Source organism: Lampris incognitus, chromosome 3 (genome assembly GCF_029633865.1).
Source record: "Lampris incognitus isolate fLamInc1 chromosome 3, fLamInc1.hap2, whole genome shotgun sequence".
In the NCBI taxonomy this organism is placed as follows: domain Eukaryota; kingdom Metazoa; phylum Chordata; class Actinopteri; order Lampriformes; family Lampridae; genus Lampris; species Lampris incognitus.
In genome coordinates, this window is record NC_079213.1 from 11,888,141 (window position 1) to 11,907,749 (window position 19,609).

Below are 19,609 nucleotides of genomic sequence, written 5' to 3' on the forward strand. Positions count from 1 at the left end.
AATGCTTTGGGAGTTTTTTTGTTTTGTAATGCCTGCTATCGTCCTCGGTTGGGGAAGAAGATCTAGGCTTTGGGGGTTAATTGTTTTTTCTTTTTCTCATATGAAGATGGAGGAAACGTTTGGGGAATAACCATGGCATCTTATTCTTTTGAGTGTTATGAATGGACTAGATTTAGTTTTCATTGTGTGTTCTCACATGCAGCTTGTGTCCTTGCACTGTTTCAGATTATCTCTTGCTATCCAATGAGTAATTCTGCAGTTTTGTGTCAACTAACATAGAAATAATAATAAAATTGAGTTGGTATCATATTCTTTATGATCAGAGAGGTCAAATAATGTCCTATACTTCACATGCCAATAAAGAGCTTAAGAAGGAAAGGCAAGTTTTATAACAATCCATTTTGGATATGGACAGACAATATTCGGAGGTACCTACTGATGATCTATTTAAAAACTGGAATGATTTGCAAGAAAAAAATCAATCTATCTACAAACCAATCGAACAACTATGAATATGATGACAAGGATTATGGCTCACAAGCTGAAGCGTCAAGCCACATCACGAATTATTCTCCTGATAAAAGAGACACACACCAACACATAACAAGCAAGACGGCAGCGCGAATTCACATTTGCAACGGCCTCACCCAGTACTGGTGTGGGAAGATGGTGGTACGAGTTCACATTTGCGGCAGCCTCACCCAGTACCGTCCATGCAGTGTCTTTGTCCACGTCTGCATCTCAGTTTTGTCTTTGTTTGATGGCTGGGAGAGCTAGCGCTGGATCGGCTGGGAGAACTTGGGTCTGCTCGTCCTGTGGGCCCAGGGACTACAGTCCTGCCTGAAGCTGTGCCCGAAGAGGAAACATCGAGGGCGGTCTGACAGGACGCGGAAGTGGGGCAGGCTAAGCTAACTGCTAACCCATGCAGACCGGCAGTCCCGAAAACACTGAGGGCGGTCTGGCAGCAGCCTCACCTGGCATTGACTGTGGTGTTTTTGGTGTCGTTGTGTGGAGTGTGGGGAGGTATGTTTAGGGTGTCTGGCTGGGAGAGGTGGCGTTGGCTCGGCTGAGGGAGCCTGGTCTGCTGCGTCCGGTGGACCCAAGGACCACGGCCCCTGTCTGGAGCTGCACCCAAAGAGAAAACACCAAGGGCGGTCTGAAAGGACGTGGAAGCAGGAAAGGCTACCAGATTTAGTGTTTTCCTCCCTGCCACTGAAAACCGTCTCAGTTTATATCCAATTCCGTTGTGCTCTCCACCCTCAAAATGTTTTCTCAATTTCACTGCCACTTTAAGTTCACATCAGCTTCAGTTCTTGGTCCTATTCATAGAATCAGAATACTTTATTCATCCCTGAGGGGAATTTGGGTAGAGTAGAAATAGAAATAACATCTATTCCCCCCTCTACACTCAACTCAACCTTTAGACAATGGGGTTTGAATGGTCTTATGTGAATTAAGGATTTACACACTGACAGCATATTTGAGAACTGATCTCTGTATTATATTCTCAACTGATGTCTTTGACAGATCAAAACCTAAACAAAATTAAAATTAGATGGGAGGACCAACTACGTACGGATCTGACTGAGGAACATTGGACAAAAAAACTGAAGAGGGTTCATTCCTCATCATCATGTGCTAGACTAGGGCTCATACAATTTAAAGTTTTGCACGCGGTTCATTTAAGCAAAGCCAGGCTTGCTGACATTTATCCTGCAACAGACACTGAATGTGACAAGTATTCCTTCTCTTCAGCCAATCTAGTGCATGCATTCTGGTCTTGCCCTCAGCTTGACAACGACTGGGCAATGGTTTTTAAAACCATCAGTGAGGTTTTTGGGGTGACATTAACACCTTGCCTACTTATGGGTGTATTTGGTATAGCCGATTAAACTTTAGGTTTAAATGCAAACCAGTTTGACATCATTGCATTCACATGTCTTTTGGCCTGTAGGAGAATTTTGCTGATCCGGAAATCTACCACTCCTCCATCTGCTGCTGCTTGGCTGGGGGACATAATGTTTTTTCTAAAATTAAAAAAGATTAAATTTACACTGAGGGGGATCTGAGAAGAAGTGAAACTTCAAATGGGAACCTTTATTGTCATATTTTGAGAATCTTAGGGAATTACCCACTGGATGAAGGAATCTGATTGCAGCTCGGGATTTACATTTTTCTTTTCTTTTCGCTCACTCCCCGTTTTTTTTAATTATTGATTACCTCACAGGTTGGTTGCATGCATTGTAAATGAAAGTATTCTGAACCATCTGACATGTTATATATGTGGGCTTATGCCTTGGAAGAATGTGGCTGAGAAAATGTGCACATATATTTGTGAAAGGTTGTATTATGAACACATCGTCTGCCAAGGTGTGTTCAGGGGGGTGAGGGGAATCTTGCTGTTGAAAAAAAAAAAAGGAGGGTAATGTATTACATTATGTAACCTGTATTGTACTATTCCCTCAACAAAAACACATATTAAAAACTATTCTTACACATTTGAGCAACTTATTTTTGCAATATGGCCTTGTGGTCCTTTCTGAAAGTAAAACCGTTTTTGTTTTAAAGCTATAGTTTCAGAAGGAAAAAGCCTTGTTATTGCTGATACAAACGCATTTGGACACATTTGAACAAACGGTTCTTTTCTTCAGCAGAAACAGAAACTCATAATCTCTGAGAATTCTATTGAGATGTCCCCCACTCATCTTTAAATTGCCTAAAACTCAGCGAGCCATTAATCTTGCCTGTGAAAAATTGCCCCACTGCTGTGGGAAACAGATAGAGATGTAATGTGGCCATCCTCATCTGGCAGCAGCGCAAACGCTGGATGAAAACCTCTTTCAGTTTCCCAGAACAATCAAGATCTAGGTGTCTATGGAAGTGCCCAGAAAGAGCCGTTATCTTCTGAAGTCACTCTGTGCAGTGGACATCTTTGGAAATGCTTTTCGATCAGACTGAATCAAAGAATATTACTCTGCACATCTTTGAACTTTGACAAGGGTATGAGTGTGGCAGAAATACTTCTGCAAATCTGAACATACTGTAATCTTGTCAGTAAAAGAGGATGGTAATTAATCCGAAGATGAAATGAAGATGAAAAACAATTCTGTATAAGCTATGTAGAAATATGATGGGTAAAATTGAAGCGATAATATGTAAGGTAAAACGAAATTAAATTCTATTATAAAACTGAAGCGCTTATGATTCCTCTGTACTCCGTTAAGGATTTGGGTGAGCGGCTTGTATCAGGACCATGTGGACACAAGGATTAATTCAGTCCACGTCAAATATCCCCCCCTGTAAATTTAAGGGTGATTCAGAGTATGGTATTAGAGAGGGATAGGGATAGATAGGCCATGATCAAAAATTTGACTTTCATCCACTAATCTCCACCTGCACAGTTGTGGACAAAGTCACCTAGCGACATCATATGGACTTTTGCAAAGAGGCGTTGATAGGCTGTGTTGCCTCAAGGGTTCGCAATTTCTGATAAGTGGTTGGTTTAACAAGATGCAGCCTCTGCCATTGTCATTTCAAGAACTGAATCACATACAAACCACTTTAGAAAGTGGAGTGACACTGAGAAATGCATCTTATCTACTCCATTTATCTTTCACGGCAGAGCTGCTGCTGGAAGATGAACGGAGAATATTAAGGTGGTTTCTGAATAGGACCCATGCCTTGAGCTGTATTGTATCTGCCATAGGTAACTTCTTAACAATGTGCATTGCTTTCGCTTACTGCAAAACCGGCTGAACTCATCCTGAATATTCATCACTTATTAATCTGGAGCTTTCTGTGACTGCTCTGAGTGCACTCCTGCAATGACAAGGTTAGTCTTATCACCGTGAAGGAGGGAGGGACCTTGGTGCTGCTGCGTTTGATTAAATGCAGCATTGTGGCTTTTTTGCTTTGCCCTCTATGCGAGCTGGTTCAGAGAGGCTGAATCTCACATTTAGGTCACGTCCCAGTTTTCATCCTTAGTGTGCATCCAATAGACTTTGCCATTACATTACAGTCACAACCAGCATGGCAAGCTGGAAGGAAAAGGATGGAAGGTTGAAGAATAGTTAAAGAAAGAATGAATAACTAAGGCAGATATAGGTGTGTTTTATTAAAAAAAATAAAATAAAAAATCCAGGAGTGGAGGTGACTCTCCTTGAGGCGATTTTTCCTCATTGAAATGGTAGGAAATCTGAGATGGACATGGAGAGGAGCCAACAGCGATAAGTGTGATTTCTATGTGGTATGGCGTCTTAAGCACTAGGCTCTCTCAAGGTGGGAATGCAGGCGATTGATGTAGGTAGCTGGGTGGTCAAAGGCGAAGAAAGGAATGGCACAGAAGAAAGAGATGAATGAGGGAACAGAAAGAGGTGGAAAGAGCATCGGGTGTGGGTATTAGGTGGAGGGCAACATACTATAACTATACGTAGTTTGATCATGGTGGTGGGAGACGTGTGGAAAATCCCCTAGGCACACACATGCAAACACCCACACAATCCCTCCCCCACTCACCGCCCCACATACCCCCATCGCTTCTGTCAGTTCCACCATTGATCACTTCACTAAGCACCGACGGAGGGAGGTCAGCCTGGAGGAGCAGCGGCCGGAGACACTGGTTATGACACCTCTCTGTCTCAGCAGTTTCTCTAAATTGGGTTTGACAGGCCGATCAGCTCTGTACTGACCTCAATTTCTCCTTTTTACCTGGACACAACGGGTGAAAGGAGGTCCAGAAAAAAATGGCACCAAGGCAGGGTGGTATGGTGAGGAAAATGAAATAAGAAGTGATGTGTTGAGGAGGTATGTGATGAGAAAATTCAGGGCTAGCTTATCGATTACAACTGCTTGACGGTTGAAGGTGATTAGCCAGAAGTGGGCAGGGTGTCGCACCCCCAGACTCTCATCAATTCAACAAACTTGTACAGAGTGATAAGAATGAATACACTAACAATTTCACATTAGCTAATTACTTCTGTCTAAGCAATGGAACAACCAAGTAAAGAAACTGCTTTTACCATAGGTTTCTTTGACCTATACTAGATATACAACCGCAAAAGTCACAGGGATCCAAGGGAGCTTGGCTAAAATGGGTTAATTACCAGAAAGGAAATTTGGGAAATGGTCCTCACTTAACGTAAAACCTTGAAATCAAAATTATGAGCGGCATTATAGAAGCCTTTCAAAGGTTTTGGATCGACAGCGCCGCAGTGGATTTTGGAGTATGAGGAATTGATGATGGATTTTTTTTGTGTATGAAATATGAGTCTTTGTCTATCTGTACATGGAATATTAAAACCCGGGGCTTTCAAATGCAATGTGCTCCGGGTTTTAGTGGGGAAATGTTTATGCCTGAAACAGAAATCTTTCCCGAAACCAAAGGTCAGACTGTCTGTAGAAAACCATTTGGTTTGTGTGATTTTAACACAAAAGCATATTTTGCTATTTGGAATAATGTGTCTTGGATTTCTGCATTGTTTTTCTTTTTCTGTTGTGACTTTGTAAGATGTCACAAAGGAAAATGTAATATCAAATGCCAAACATAACCTTAACTTTGGCAAAAACTACATAACAGCATTTTATGATACTATTTTGATAAGATATCATATTATATTTGATATCTGTGCTTCTATGCAAAATTGGATTTGTAAAAGTTGAGTTTAGAATTTAGGGAGCCTTAACTTATTGGTAACTCCCCAATAAATACTTCATGACATCTAAAAATGGCCGCATTAATACCAAATCCAAAAGGAAAAGTAAGTTTTCTATTATTATTATTCCTCAATAAAAGAGCAAGTTATTGGAAAATAACCTCAAATACATTTGGGTGTCATGACCTCCAGCTGGTGATGATCGGTGACTGCATCTGATCTGATATAATGTACAACATCATCAATAATCATTTCCCAGTGTTCATTGAACTGTTGCCACATTCAGTCATGTGCCTCATCCACAAATGTGCGAGTCGAAGTGGCGGTGTGGAAGTTTAACCACAGATGATTAGACCTTGCATGCTGCAAAAAAAATGAGGGGCATAATAGAAAGTCCTGGTTATTAGCTCTCGGGCACATGCACACAGTCTTTTGCACAGCCCAGAAACATCTGCAGGATTAATGAGCCCGTGTTATGTAACAACAAAATTGGGACGCAACTAATGCTGACTGTATTGCAAAACAAAGGCAACAGAAGGAAGTCTCGATGTCATCATAGGATACCGAAATGCCTTCTATTGACATGTCCTTTACATTAAGCTAGCTGATTATCCAAAAAGGTCATTGGTTATTAAATGTCTGAATACTTGTCTTCCGCGTCTAACCTTATCTTGCGAGAGGGATCTGACCTTATATTTCCAGTGAATGCCATAAACAGAAGAGTTCAACTCTGATAGAAAAAAAAATGCACGATATTAAAAGGCAAAATATTGACAGGATGATATTGATCTGTTGCACTAAAAAAAAAAAAAAAAACTACACCACAACCCCCATACAAACAGATACCTGAAGTTGGACAGTAATATAGTAGTATAACATCTACACTCTCTACCATCATAGACCTGGTGAACAATGTCAAGAGACTTTTTGTGCATTAGACACACCTTTGTCAAGGTTAAACATTGTTGAATATCCTGAAGTGTCACACAAAAACCCGTTCCTTGAGAAGTTTTGACTGTTGATTGAATTCCAATCAGCACTATCCAATATTAGCAGGAGAAAATATTGTTTGTTTGCTAACTGTTCATTGTGATTTTAATGTGATTGTGAAGGAAATTGACCCTTCTAGTTACAATTGTCATTGCTGGTTATATAATGCTGTGGAGATAAATAGTGTTTGTTTCATGAAGACCTAAACAAGTGCCCAAGAATGGATCAACAGCAATTACTGTAGAGCACAAATAATTAATTTCTGTCTTGATAAAACCAGCAGCTATTCAGGAAAACTACACCACTTACTTTCAAAGACAATTTACCTCGATTGATCTGAAGAACAACTCAATAACAAACATGGTGTTGCTAAATGAACTGATTAAAAAAAAAAAGACTACAGGGACGTCTGAGTGGCGTGGCGGTCTATTCCATTGCCTACCAACATGGGGATCGCCGGTTCGAATCCCCATGTTACCTCCTGCTTGGTCGGGCGTCCCTACAGACACAATTGGCCGTGTCTGCGGGTGGGGAGCTGGATGTGGGTGTGTGTCCTGGTCGCTGCACTAGCGCCTCCTCTGGTCGGTCGGAGCGCCTGTTCAGGGGGGAGGGGAACTGGGGGGAATAGCGTGATCCTACTACGTGCTATGTCCCCCCTGGTGAAACTCCTCACTGTCAGGTGAACAGAAGTGGCTGGTGACTCCACATGTATCGGAGGAGGCATGTGGTAGTCTGCAGCCCTCCCCAGATCGGAAGAGGGGTGGAGCAGCGACCAGGACGGCTCGGAAGAGTGGGGTAATTGGCCAAGTACAATTGGGGCGAAAAAAAATATTATACGTTTTAAAGACTTCACACTATTGACTCTTGCGTTTACAGCAAACAGCCAAGTAAGTACTTGTTAACTTAATGAACCATCTTGCCCAAAACCAAAAAACTAAGATCGTCTGTGATGCTATTTTAAAGACTGCGCCACAACAACAGGTTGACTAGAACTTAAGACGTGTTTTGAGACTTGAGTTGTATACTAATTAGCCTCACCATAATGAAAGTGCTTCCAGTTAATAAACCAAACATAAACCATCGCACCCATAAACGATCATGATGTTCAAGTCATCCCTAGAGATAAACATAGGAGGGTTATCACATTAAAAAGAGAAGATTAAAAGAGGGAGAATGGATAAAAAGAAGGCATGGGGGCTTGAAAGACAGAGATGGGGGTCACAGGGAGGCAAGTGATGAACACGGGGAAAATGGCAAAAATTGGATGAGAATGGCCTTACAGGGCAAGAGTGAATCAGAGCGGGGATGTACTTTTACTGTTCAATTTAAAAACTTATGGTAGACCTAGTTTTAATGGCAGCGCCGAAACAGCACAGAAAAATATGTTTGAATTTTCACATGAATAGCATCACAATATTTTAACGATAGCACTTTCAGTTACGACCCAGACGATGGACCATCACACTATTCTCTTTTCTATATCTTTCCCTATGGAGGTATATATATATATATATATACACTACCGTTCAAAAGTTTGGGATCACCCAAACAATTTTGTGTTTTCCATGAAAAGTCACACTTATTCACCACCATATGTTGTGAAATGAATAGAAAATAGAGTCAAGACATTGACAAGGTTAGAAATAATGATTTTTATTTGAAATAAGATTTTTTTTACATCAAACTTTGCTTTCGTCAAAGAATCCTCCATTTGCAGCAATTACAGCGTTGCAGACCTTTGGCATTCTAGCTGTTAATTTGTTGAGGTAATCTGGAGAAATTGCACCCCACGCTTCCAGAAGCAGCTCCCACAAGTTGGATTGGTTGGATGGGCACTTCTTTGAGCAGATTGAGTTTCTGGAGCATCACATTTGTGGGGTCAATTAAACGCTCAAAATGGCCAGAAAAAGAGAACTTTCATCTGAAACTCGACAGTCTATTCTTGTTCTTAGATATGAAGGCTATTCCATGCGAGAAATTGCTAAGAAATTGAAGATTTCCTACACCGGTGTGTACTACTCCCTTCAGAGGACAGCACAAACAGGCTCTAACAGGTACTATTTAATGAAGATGCCAGTTGGGGACCTGTGAGGCGTCTGTTTCTCAAACTAGAGACTCTAATGTACTTATCTTCTTGCTCAGTTGTGCAACGCGGCCTCCCACTTCTTTTTCTACTCTGGTTAGAGCCTGTTTGTGCTGTCCTCTGAAGGGAGTAGTACACACCGGTGTAGGAAATCTTCAATTTCTTAGCAATTTCTCGCATGGAATAGCCTTCATTTCTAAGAACAAGAATAGACTGTCGAGTTTCAGATGAAAGTTCTCTTTTTCTGGCCATTTTGAGCGTTTAATTGACCCCACAAATGTGATGCTCCAGAAACTCAATCTGCTCAAAGAAGTGCCCATCCAACCAATCCAACTTGTGGGAGCTGCTTCTGGAAGCGTGGGGTGCAATTTCTCCAGATTACCTCAACAAATTAACAGCTAGAATGCCAAAGGTCTGCAATGCTGTAATTGCTGCAAATGGAGGATTCTTTGACGAAAGCAAAGTTTGATGTAAAAAAAATCTTATTTCAAATACAAATCATTATTTCTAACCTTGTCAATGTCTTGACTCTATTTTCTATTCATTTCACAACATATGGTGGTGAATAAGTGTGACTTTTCATGGAAAACACAAAATTGTTTGGGTGATCCCAAACTTTTGAACGGTAGTGTATATATATATATATATATATATATATATATATATATATATGGTAGGAATGAAGTTAAGGAGAAAGATAGTACTGCTATTAACTGATATATTAACTGCACAAGGGCGAGGGAATAATCCATCATATGATGGCGTTCTAGCAGCTTAATTCCAAAGGGACGTGTTTAAGGGGCTGAATAGGTCGAATTAAGGTGGGTTATTATCTCTAAAATACTCAGACGAGGGGAATTCTACATCAGCAATCAAGGTATCACGCCACTGATCCAATCACTGAGACATTGATCTGCAAATCTATCAGACCCTTGTGGACCTCGTGGGGTTGTGCATTGTCTATAGCGACAGAAGATCGAACTCACTGATCTGGTATCTGCAGCATCGCTGACAGTGAGATAGCAAGTGAGGGTGTGTGTAGGGGTGGGGTGGGGTGGGGTGGGGCTTTAAGAAGTGAAGAGCGAAAATCGGTGAAAGGACAGGAGCTAGGGTTCAAAGAAGGGGCCACGGTTACAAGGAGGGACGGGATGAGTGGGAGGAAAAGGGGTTCTGGAGAACTGGGTAACGCCGAGCATGGACACAACACACACCTTGAAAGGTTTACATTAAATTTCAGCAAAGGATGACTTGAAGAGCAATCATGGTAAACGTCAATCATATCGCTTTTGTCACTCACAGTATAATCAATCTAGCATGTGCGCTCAAGTCTTTTTTTTCCCAAATGTTTATTGGTTTTGCAGGGTTCATATAACAGCAAAGAGAAAGCTGTCACGGGTTTTTGACAGAAAATAAAACACATCCAATTGGCGGCATTCAAGCGATAACTAAAAAGCTGACAGCAATAATATGTTGCAGTGATACAACATTACACATTTCAATCAAAACCCATTGGGAAAAAAAGTGCAAATAAAATGAAATCTATCAACATGAAATAAATTTAAAGAAAAAATTAAAATAAAAAAGCGAAACCGGTGAGGGGAGGGAGGCAGAGGAAGAGAAGGAAGGGGATGGGGTAGAGACAAAGATGGGGTTGACAGGTCCGGAGACTGATCTATGGGATGCTAGGGGTATAATATCAAGCTGTGGTGAAGTCTTAAGACTCCGTTTACACTTGGTTTTAAAATGGGTTTTTTGCGATCAGACCACAAGTGGACAGCGCTAAATACAAACAACCACCAAGACATTTTGTGAACCAGGTACTTAAAACCACTTGCCGAGGTGGTCTGGGACGCATTTGACCACATATCTTTTGTAGTGTAAATGCTTATGCGTCCTGATGCGTCCCCAACAAGGATGTAACAGGAAATCTTCTTCTTCTTCTTCTCTGGAGTAACGAAATCTGATCATAAGTGGTCAGCAGGACGCATTTGGAGACGCACGATAGACACAGGTGTAAACGGCGATGTGCCCCGCTGTCCACTTGTGATCCGATCGTCCAAAACACATTTTAAAACCGAGTGTAAACAGGGTCTACAGGTTATCGTATTATGGGATGATCGGTGTTGTTAGTTCATGCAGCTGGTGAGAGCAGTACTGCATGTGGTTGACACACTGTGTGGGTTCATCTGCAGGAAGACTGTGCAGCTGCTGGATAAAGTTCTTAAAATGTGCTATAAAATGTTGCTTAAAGACCCCATGAAATGAAAAATGCCTATTCCCCCCATTATACCCCATTTTATTTGCTATCATTATGTGCCAAAACACACAAAAAAACAACTGCCCTTTTTATGTGTCTGCAGAATCCTGTGTTCTCATCTTAAAACTGCATCAGATTCAGAGTTACATCACTTTGAACATGTGTGTGTCTGTGTGTGTGTGTGTGGGGGGGGGCAACAAGAAAAATTTGCATTCGTAATTTGATTTTAACCCCCCCCCCCCATGATGGCCCTGAAGTGCAAATCACAACAACAAATAGGAAAACACAACAACAAACCAAAAACCACAATGGCATATAGAAAATCACAACGGCTAATAGGGAATCACAACAGCAAATCAGAAAACACAACAACAATGCACAAAACACAACAGCAAATAACGAAACAAAACGACAAATTTCCAAATCAAATTAACTAAAGAGAAAAAACAATGACAAATTGGAAATCACAGAGGCAAAACAGAAAACACGACAACAAATCAAAAAACACGACATTAACTCCTACCGGAAAAGGTGGGTGCCAATCTTTTTTTGGGGGGGATTTCCCCCCTCCCTTTTTCTCCCCAATTGTACTTGGCCAAATTACCCCACTCTTCCGAGCCATCCCGATCGCTGCTCCACACCCTTTGCCAATCCGGGGAGGGCTGCAAACTACCACATGCCTCCTCCCATACACGTGGAGTCGCCAGTTGCTTCTTTTCACCTGACAGTGAGGAGTTTTAACAGGGGGACGTAGCACATTGGAGGATCACGTTATTCATCTCAGTTCCCCCTCCCCCCTAAAAAGGCGCCCCGACCGACCAGAGGAGGCGACCAGGACACATACCCACATCCGGCTTCCCACCCGCAGACACGGCCAGTTGTGTCTGTAGGGATGCTTGACCAAGCTGGAGGTCACACGGGGATTCGAACCAGCGATCCCCACGTTGGTAAGCAACGGAATAGACCATGATGCTACCCGGATGCCCCTTGAAAGTATCTTTTATGTGGCCGCATGAAGGAGAACACTAAAGGAACCAGGACAGGGAAATTAAGAATATTTAGATGCATTGCCCCCATTGTGGTACGTCTCACTTCAGTTAGTTGGAAGAAATTCTTTCTTCTATACACCCCTGCTTCTTTTAAACATGTCTTCAGAGCGTATATACTCATGGCGATGCTGTTAAATGTTGACAGCATATCAAGTATCACATAACATGTATGCCCTGCATCAAAATAACCTCTGACAATCGCAGATGTTGAATCGCCACTAGCGCACACATGTGAGAGCAGCAGGTAATCACAGTCCGGGTGTTGCACCAAAATCTGTGACCCTTCAGATTATATAACCCTGCCCTTAAAATTAGCTATTCTGGGGGTATCTGGGTAGCGTGGTGGTCTATTCCGTTGCGTACCAACACAGGGATCGCCGGTTCAAATCCCTGTGTTACCTCCGGCTTGGTCGGGCGTCCCTACAGACACAATTGGTCGTGTCTGTGGGTGAGAGCCGGCTATGGGTATATTGTCCTGGTTGCTGCACTAGCACCTCTTCTGGTCGGTTAGGGCACCTGTTCAGGGGGACTGGGGGGAATAGTGTGATCCTCCCATGCGCTACAACCCCCAGGTGAAACTCCTCACTGTCAGGTGTAAAGAAGCAGCTGGTGACTCCATATGTATCAGAGGAGGCATGTGGTAGTCTGCAGCCCTCCCTGGATCGGCAGAGGGGGTGGGGCAGTGACCGGGATGGCTCAGAAGAGTGGGGTAATCGGCTGGATACGATTGGGGAGAAAAAGGGGGGAAAATCCAAGGAAAGTGCTATTTTGGTCTTCCCCCCAAATATTAATCCAAATGTAAGCACACCAAACCCACGTCAAAAATTAACCATCTCCAACAGAATGCATAATCTTACCCATTTCTGATTTTATTCCTAAATTTAACCGTATCAATCTGACTGCCGTATCCTGTCTGAAAAGGCATATTTTAAAAGCAGGGTCACATAATCTGACGGATCACAGGATTTGGTGTAACATCGGAATCACATCGTATTTCAAGAGCAAACTACATCCAATCAGCGACGATCCTTGTTGATAAGCATCCATTTTTTCCAGTAGGAGTTAATGTTGTTGTGTTTTCTGATTTGTGGTTGTGGTTTCTGTTTTGCCGTTGTTTTTTTTTCTTTTGTTAATTTGATTTGCAATTTGTTGTTGTGCTGTTGTGTTTTCTTATTTGCCATTGCATTTTGATCAACTGTTGTTTTTCTATTTGTCATTGTGATTTGCACTTCAGGGCCACCATACCCCCCCCCCCACATCTTCTAAAGATCTAAATGTGCGCATCTGCACTCTGCATTTACCTATATATAGGACTAGCAGAGGTACCCGGTGTTGCCTGGGAAAGATGTTCTCACCAAAACAACCAACACGATCTGATCTTTACAATATAATCAATGATGAAATATAGGATAATTTATGCTATGATACATGTGATAAATGACTGTCGAATAAACGAATCTAATTAACAAAAATTATTAAATGTCATAATTTTCTATCCATTCATCAAGCTTTTTTTCCAATGTATGTATTAATCACTCAGTGCTCAAGCGCCTCAGGGTAAACCACATTGCGTGTCTTGTGGCAACAAAAAATTGTCACGTGCTTTGTGATAAGTAAGTTAAGAGTGCTCACCACTCTCACTCTTGCAACCTCAAATCCAGGGTGATGATCTGCACTAATAACCTTGGCATTGAAGCTGAAAAAGTCCTTTGATTGATATGATGTAACGTATGGCGTCGAATATAAAAAAGATGCCACATTTTGCCACAAAATAAATGAAAATTTTGCAAATAAATCAAAATTTTTACTTAGTTTTTGAAATATTTTTCAAACTGTGCTGTCCTTGGAAAGTGCTGATTCTAAAGATACCTTTCTTTTTGTTTTACAATGAGTATTTCTGGAGTTTTAAGTGAACATACAAACATACACTCTCACTTTATATATATAGATGCAGTTATATCTTCGGCTGGTCACATCCAAAAATACTTTTTCCTTTCCTCAAAACTCTGTGGCTACGAAAACAAAGGTCGGAGCCGGAGGTCATTCACATTAGAACGTCAGTCAAATTGAGTGCCAGCCTCTTATCATATCTAACACCAGTGGTCTGTAACTTTTAGAAATACATCACACCGTGGAAGCTCATGATGCCCTAAATGCCGCTCATATGGGCTTTAAGAGCCATGGGTTGGACATAATCTTTATAATTAGGTGTGAATAAGGAGGGAGGTGGCGCACTTGGGGGGAGGGCCTCCCCCTAAGCAATTTCACGTTGGTTACACCTCTAAGAGATGTTTAAATGGTGCAACATCTAGGCTAAAACTGAGCTACATATGGTTGAAAAGTAATAGTAGACGTCTATATAGTGGCCTTTTAGCTCTCCAGCTAATACAAAGGCAATGAAACATATTCTAGCGATATATGTGGTCTTTACATCATATATCTTGGAATGTTTAAATTTTTTTAAGTAATTCGGAATTATGTATTAATTAACAGTTTGGTCTGAAAGTGGACTACATTTAGCAGGATGTATTCTGAGCTAGGTAAGAGCTAACGCGTAGCCACCACATTGAAATCAGGTTTAGTGTTCAGTGAGCTTTTTTCCAGTGGTGCAAAATTCCAAGTTTGTGTCTCTGCAGACCACAGACTTTGTGAGGGGTGGGGTAACTTTCAATCATTTTTTAAATTTGGCCAATCAGAGCCTTGCAATCCTCTGTCGGTCAAAAACTAATTCAGGGTGGTTAAGGTTAGGGTTAAGGGTCGGGATGGGTGTCGACACGTCCACACTCCAGCACCATGTTTTGTCTGCAGCTACAAAGTCTCTGTTCTGCAGAGACGCCCTACTCTAAAATTTGCCTCCTTGCTTGCAGAGAAGTCAGGCTTTACATAGCTTATGTTTTTGGAACAGCCTTTTTGCCAAAAATGGCAAAAAGAGGGCAGGAAGGCATACATTTTTCAAAAATGTTAGGAAAGTTATCACTATTTGCTCACTTCTAATTAAGAAATCGAGGAGATGAATGTACTTCAAATTTGCTAGTCTTGGAGCTATGTGGTTTGCATTAAGCCCTAACTGAGAGAGTGGTGATCAGGGGCACATTGGATGCCAGCAATGTGGACGCCCATTGTGCTGTGTTGTTTCTGCCTTACCTGTCTGAAGATCTGTGGACTGGAGGATGATGGTTAGGTAGTAGTTGAAAATGGAAATGGGGGATGAACGTTTGATGGCCCTTGAAATGAAGATGAGCGTCTGATGATGTCCCATGTCCCTGATGAACAGCATGAGATGAGAACACACACACGAGGACATGGAAATGCATATGTACCCAAGATTAATCAATAGTAGTTCATTCACTCAAAATGGCACGCGTGTACCTCTATTCTTACATAAGTACGTATGAGATAAAAAGAGGAAAATAAATTATCTTGGATGTCTTTGCTAAAAAGGGGGCAGATAGCAAATCAGTTGCTGACTTCTTGAATTTTCAACGGAATTAGCAAATTTGGGCCTGTCATCATCAATGAACGCAATTTCTATAAACAATCAGGGAAAAAAAAGATTTTCATCCATGCAAACACATTGCAGATTCTTCTTCTCAGTGTCTACTCACTGTTTTTGTGTTTCTTCAAGTCAGCATGCATGAACGTGTGCATGCGTGCATGCATGCATGCATGTGTGCGGGCACACAATTGAAAGACAGACATAAAAAAGCATGAACTTTTAAATCGCCGTACATCAGTCACTCTCAGTAAATTACAACACAGTGACATAAATTAAAGGAGGGGAAAAGCACGATGATTACATACATAAAATTCCTCAGGCCAAATATGTTAAAAGAGAGAATCATGTTAGGATGATGGTGATAATAATGAGGGTGGTGATGACCTTGAGATGTATGATAATGAGGTAGACAGCTCGTCCCATTGGCATTTCATTACACTTGTGAAAAAAACAAAAACAAAACTGGCAGCCATATTCAGCCGGTCAGCTCATACAGCTTTGCAGGTAAATGTCATCCCATGTCTGCCAGTGCCGATACAAATCACACAAAAACCAAAAAAAAAAAAAAAAATAACAGCCTTGAAAATAACCACTTCCTACAGACATATCAAAATCAAAACATATTTGAACCCAAAGCAAAAGGCCGTGGCTTCAGACAGAGAAGCTAATCGCACAAATATTAAAGACCCACAAGACGAAATACACACACAAGCCGAGGAACCCCCCCTTCCCTCACCAACAAGGAACAAACTCCCCCCACCCCCACCTTTCGGCCCCAAAACACAACCCTACCTGCTTGTTTTTGAGGTCAAGCGAGAGCTCATAGTCAGAGGTGGCAGAGTGGGAGCAGGCCCCGTTGCGTTGCACCCTCAAAGGTGAGGCCGTGTGGTGCAGGCTGGCTCGCCGCCCCGCCTTCGCTCCTCCTCCTTCCTCTTCTTCCTCCTGCCCCTCCCCTCCTTCCTTCTTCACCTCCGTCACCTCCTCCAAAGCTGTCTTTCCCTCGCACCTCTCGGCTGCCGCAACTTCCTCTTCTTGATCACCCTTTGCGAACTCCACCTCCACCTCTGCCTTTTGCTTCTCCTGCTCACCACCCTCCTCCTCCTCCTCCTCCATCTCCTCCTCCTTCTGCTGCTCCCCTCCGTTTGGCGTAGAGGTCACGGGGGCATCTTCTGCTGTGTGCTCGCTTGGAGGTTCGACCTGGGGCTGAGGCGCAGGTTGGGGTTCGGGTTGAGGATGAGGCTTGAGTTCAACTTGCGGGTGCGACTGCACCTCCGACTTTGGCTGGAGCTGCGGTTGAGGCTGGGCGTTGGTGTTGGCATTGGCATGTGGCTCAGATTGAGGCTGATGTTGTGGCTGGGGCTCGGTCTGTGGCTGCAGCTGGGGATCAGATTGAGCCTGGGGCTGCAGCTCCCCCGCTCCTCCCTTCCCTTCCTCCCCCAAAGACGTGTCTAGAGGAAGGTCATCGCTGCAGAAAGGAGGAGAAAACGCAGAGTGAGGTTGCTGCTGCATCCGTGATGACCTCTGACCTCTTCGCCAGGCTGCCTGGGTGAATGGAAGTTGACCTTTGTGTGTGTTCACTCTGCTATCAACTGTGTGCGGGAGGCCACAGGGCCGGTTGATCTGTCTATCTGCTCTGTCTGTCTAGACACACCACTGACAGACATTGAATGGAGGAAAAATGCACGGCACAGAACTGCTGACAAAACCACAGCAGTTAGAAAATAAAACTAAAAACACATAGAAAAAAGAAAAGAAAAAAACTGACTTCAGCAACAACTTCACACAAAGACATGTGAAGACACAATCCAACAAATTTGGGACAACCGATAGTGACAGATGTAGACACACATACACACACTTAGGGAACAGTCATACAGCTAACACAAATAATCCTGTGAATACATATTGTATATACTGATAACCGTGTTTTGTATCTCTGTTTGACTGTTGTCGGGTTCAGGTTGGAAAACATTATAGACGTAGGCTGACGGACTGTGGAACTGGAGTTGGCCCGCCCACTGCTCCTAGTGTACAGGAAAGGGTTAAATGCGGAGGAGGGATTTTGTTTCAACATATGTGGGTACTGAAAAATGACAATGAAGAAATCATAGATATAAATCTTAAATTTGTCAGAGCTAGTACGCTGTTTCTGCGCTTTTTGTTTCACAGCGCTTTCTCGGGCATTTTCTCGTATTCGGAGCCTATTACAATGAGCATTTATGTAGAGCTATAATCTATTTATATATAATTTATGTAGATCTATAAGTTATCCGTGATAAGAAAAAACTGGGGCAGCACGGTGGCGCAGTGGTTAGGGCGGTCGCCTCACAGCAAGAAGGTCCTGGGTTCGAGTCCCGGGGTAGTCCAACCTTGGGGGTCGTACCAGGTCGTCCTCTATATGGAGTTTGTATGTTCTCCCCGTGTCTGTGTGGGTTTCCTCCGGGTGCTCCGGTTTCCTCCCACAGTCCAAAGACATGTAGGTCAGGTGACTCGGCTGTAGTAATTTGTCCCTAGGTGTGAATGTGTGTGAATGTGTCGGCCCCGTGATGGCCTGGCGGCCTGTCCAGGGTGTCTCCTCGCCTGCCGCCCAATGACTGCTGGGATAGGCTCCAGCATCCTGCGACCCTGGATAAGCAGTTTGGATAATGGATGGATGGATGGATGGGTGTGTGTGTGTTGCAGTGGGAAATAGCACTATCTTTATGGACTCATACTAACATGAAGTATAACCTAACAGTATATCGAGGTGGAAGGTGGGAAACTGTTGTGTGGTTTATATGATGGCGTTCACTCCATGGCCTTGTCTGTACTGTATGTCAGGAGGGTTGTTTGTGTGTATGAATGCTTTTCTTCTCTTCCCACCATTCTCTCACAGTCCCTTTCTCTCACCATCTGTCTTTCGGTGATGTTCCTATATCATGACTATCTTCTCACCCATGTCCTCAAGTATGGCCTCAAGCTTGAATATTGCATTTTGAGTCTGACTGTAATGTGGTTCAGATAAAGCAACAATAGATTGAGTGAAGTCGGTCAGGAAGCTCATAAACCCGTTCTGACAGCTGACCTGGCCGGCCTACGCCAAATATTCACCGAGCCCAATCTCCCCTGCTAACAGAGCGGACTATTTAACTGGAGATAGCACCAGTCTGTGCTGTTTATTGCTGTACTGCTGTTGCTGTTACACATGCTTGGCTGCAGCCTCACCCATCTCCATCCACTCCACCTGTTTGGATCTGCTTCAGTATACTTTATGGAGGATGCTTGCTCCGTGTTTTAATAGTGCACCCTGGGTGCATTTAGTCAGTAAAAGTTGAGCAATTCATTGCTATAGCTAAAAATTCATACTGCAATTCCAGCTCAAGAGAATATACAGGGGTTTTTTTTCTTCTTCTTTTAAAATCAGCTTTATCAGTTGACCTGACTCAGCTGGCATTATATAACAGGCCAGCCCTAAAGGCTTTTTGCGATAATATGTGATCAATATCGAAACAATTATCCTTTGACCAAAAGGTGCTCTCATGAGAGACATGATGACTTCCATACCTCACTTGCTCACTTATGAATGAAGCACTGTTCAGGCCAAATGTTTAAGATTATTTTTATGGCATTTTCTGCTTAATTTTAACAGTGACAGTAGAGAGAGAGACAGGAAAAGCAGAGGAGAAAGAGAGAGGGGACGACATGCAGCAAAGGGCCCGGGCCAGACTCGAACCCAGGCCGCTGCAAGGACTCAGCCCCATGTGGCATGCGCCCCACCAGGTGAGCCACCGGGGCGCCAATCCACCTAACCCCGAAATGTCCGTTGAAATTCAGGTACGTTATGCAGGTGAACTTTTATACAGGCGAAGTCTGCTGTGAAAGCTTTCATTTGTGCAGTCGTGTGGTGTGTCTACAGAAGAATGATTGATATATGACACGACCGACCCTTTTTTCAACCCAAGGCAATGACAGTTGTTTGAATGATCCTCCTTGAGCAAGTCTTTATTTTCCATTTAAAGTTGACCGATTCAGTTCCCTTTCAGTTCCTCCTTTCCGTCTCCTCTATTGTTTGATGATGAAAACACGATACAGGTAAAACGCTCT

At 42.8% G+C, this 19,609-nt stretch overlaps 1 protein-coding gene across 1 annotated transcript in view; it reads right to left on the bottom strand.

Moving 5' to 3' along the window:
* iqsec3a (IQ motif and Sec7 domain ArfGEF 3a) overlaps positions 1-19,609 on the bottom strand; it is a 171,371-nt gene that overhangs the window by 82,335 nt on the left and 69,427 nt on the right. The window contains exons 3-4 of the mRNA XM_056277151.1: positions 16,589-16,991; positions 16,319-16,489 (exon numbers count right to left, since the gene is read on the bottom strand). Of these exons, the coding sequence (XP_056133126.1) occupies positions 16,319-16,489; positions 16,589-16,991 (574 nt within the window). The remainder of the gene's footprint in view (positions 1-16,318; positions 16,490-16,588; positions 16,992-19,609) is intronic.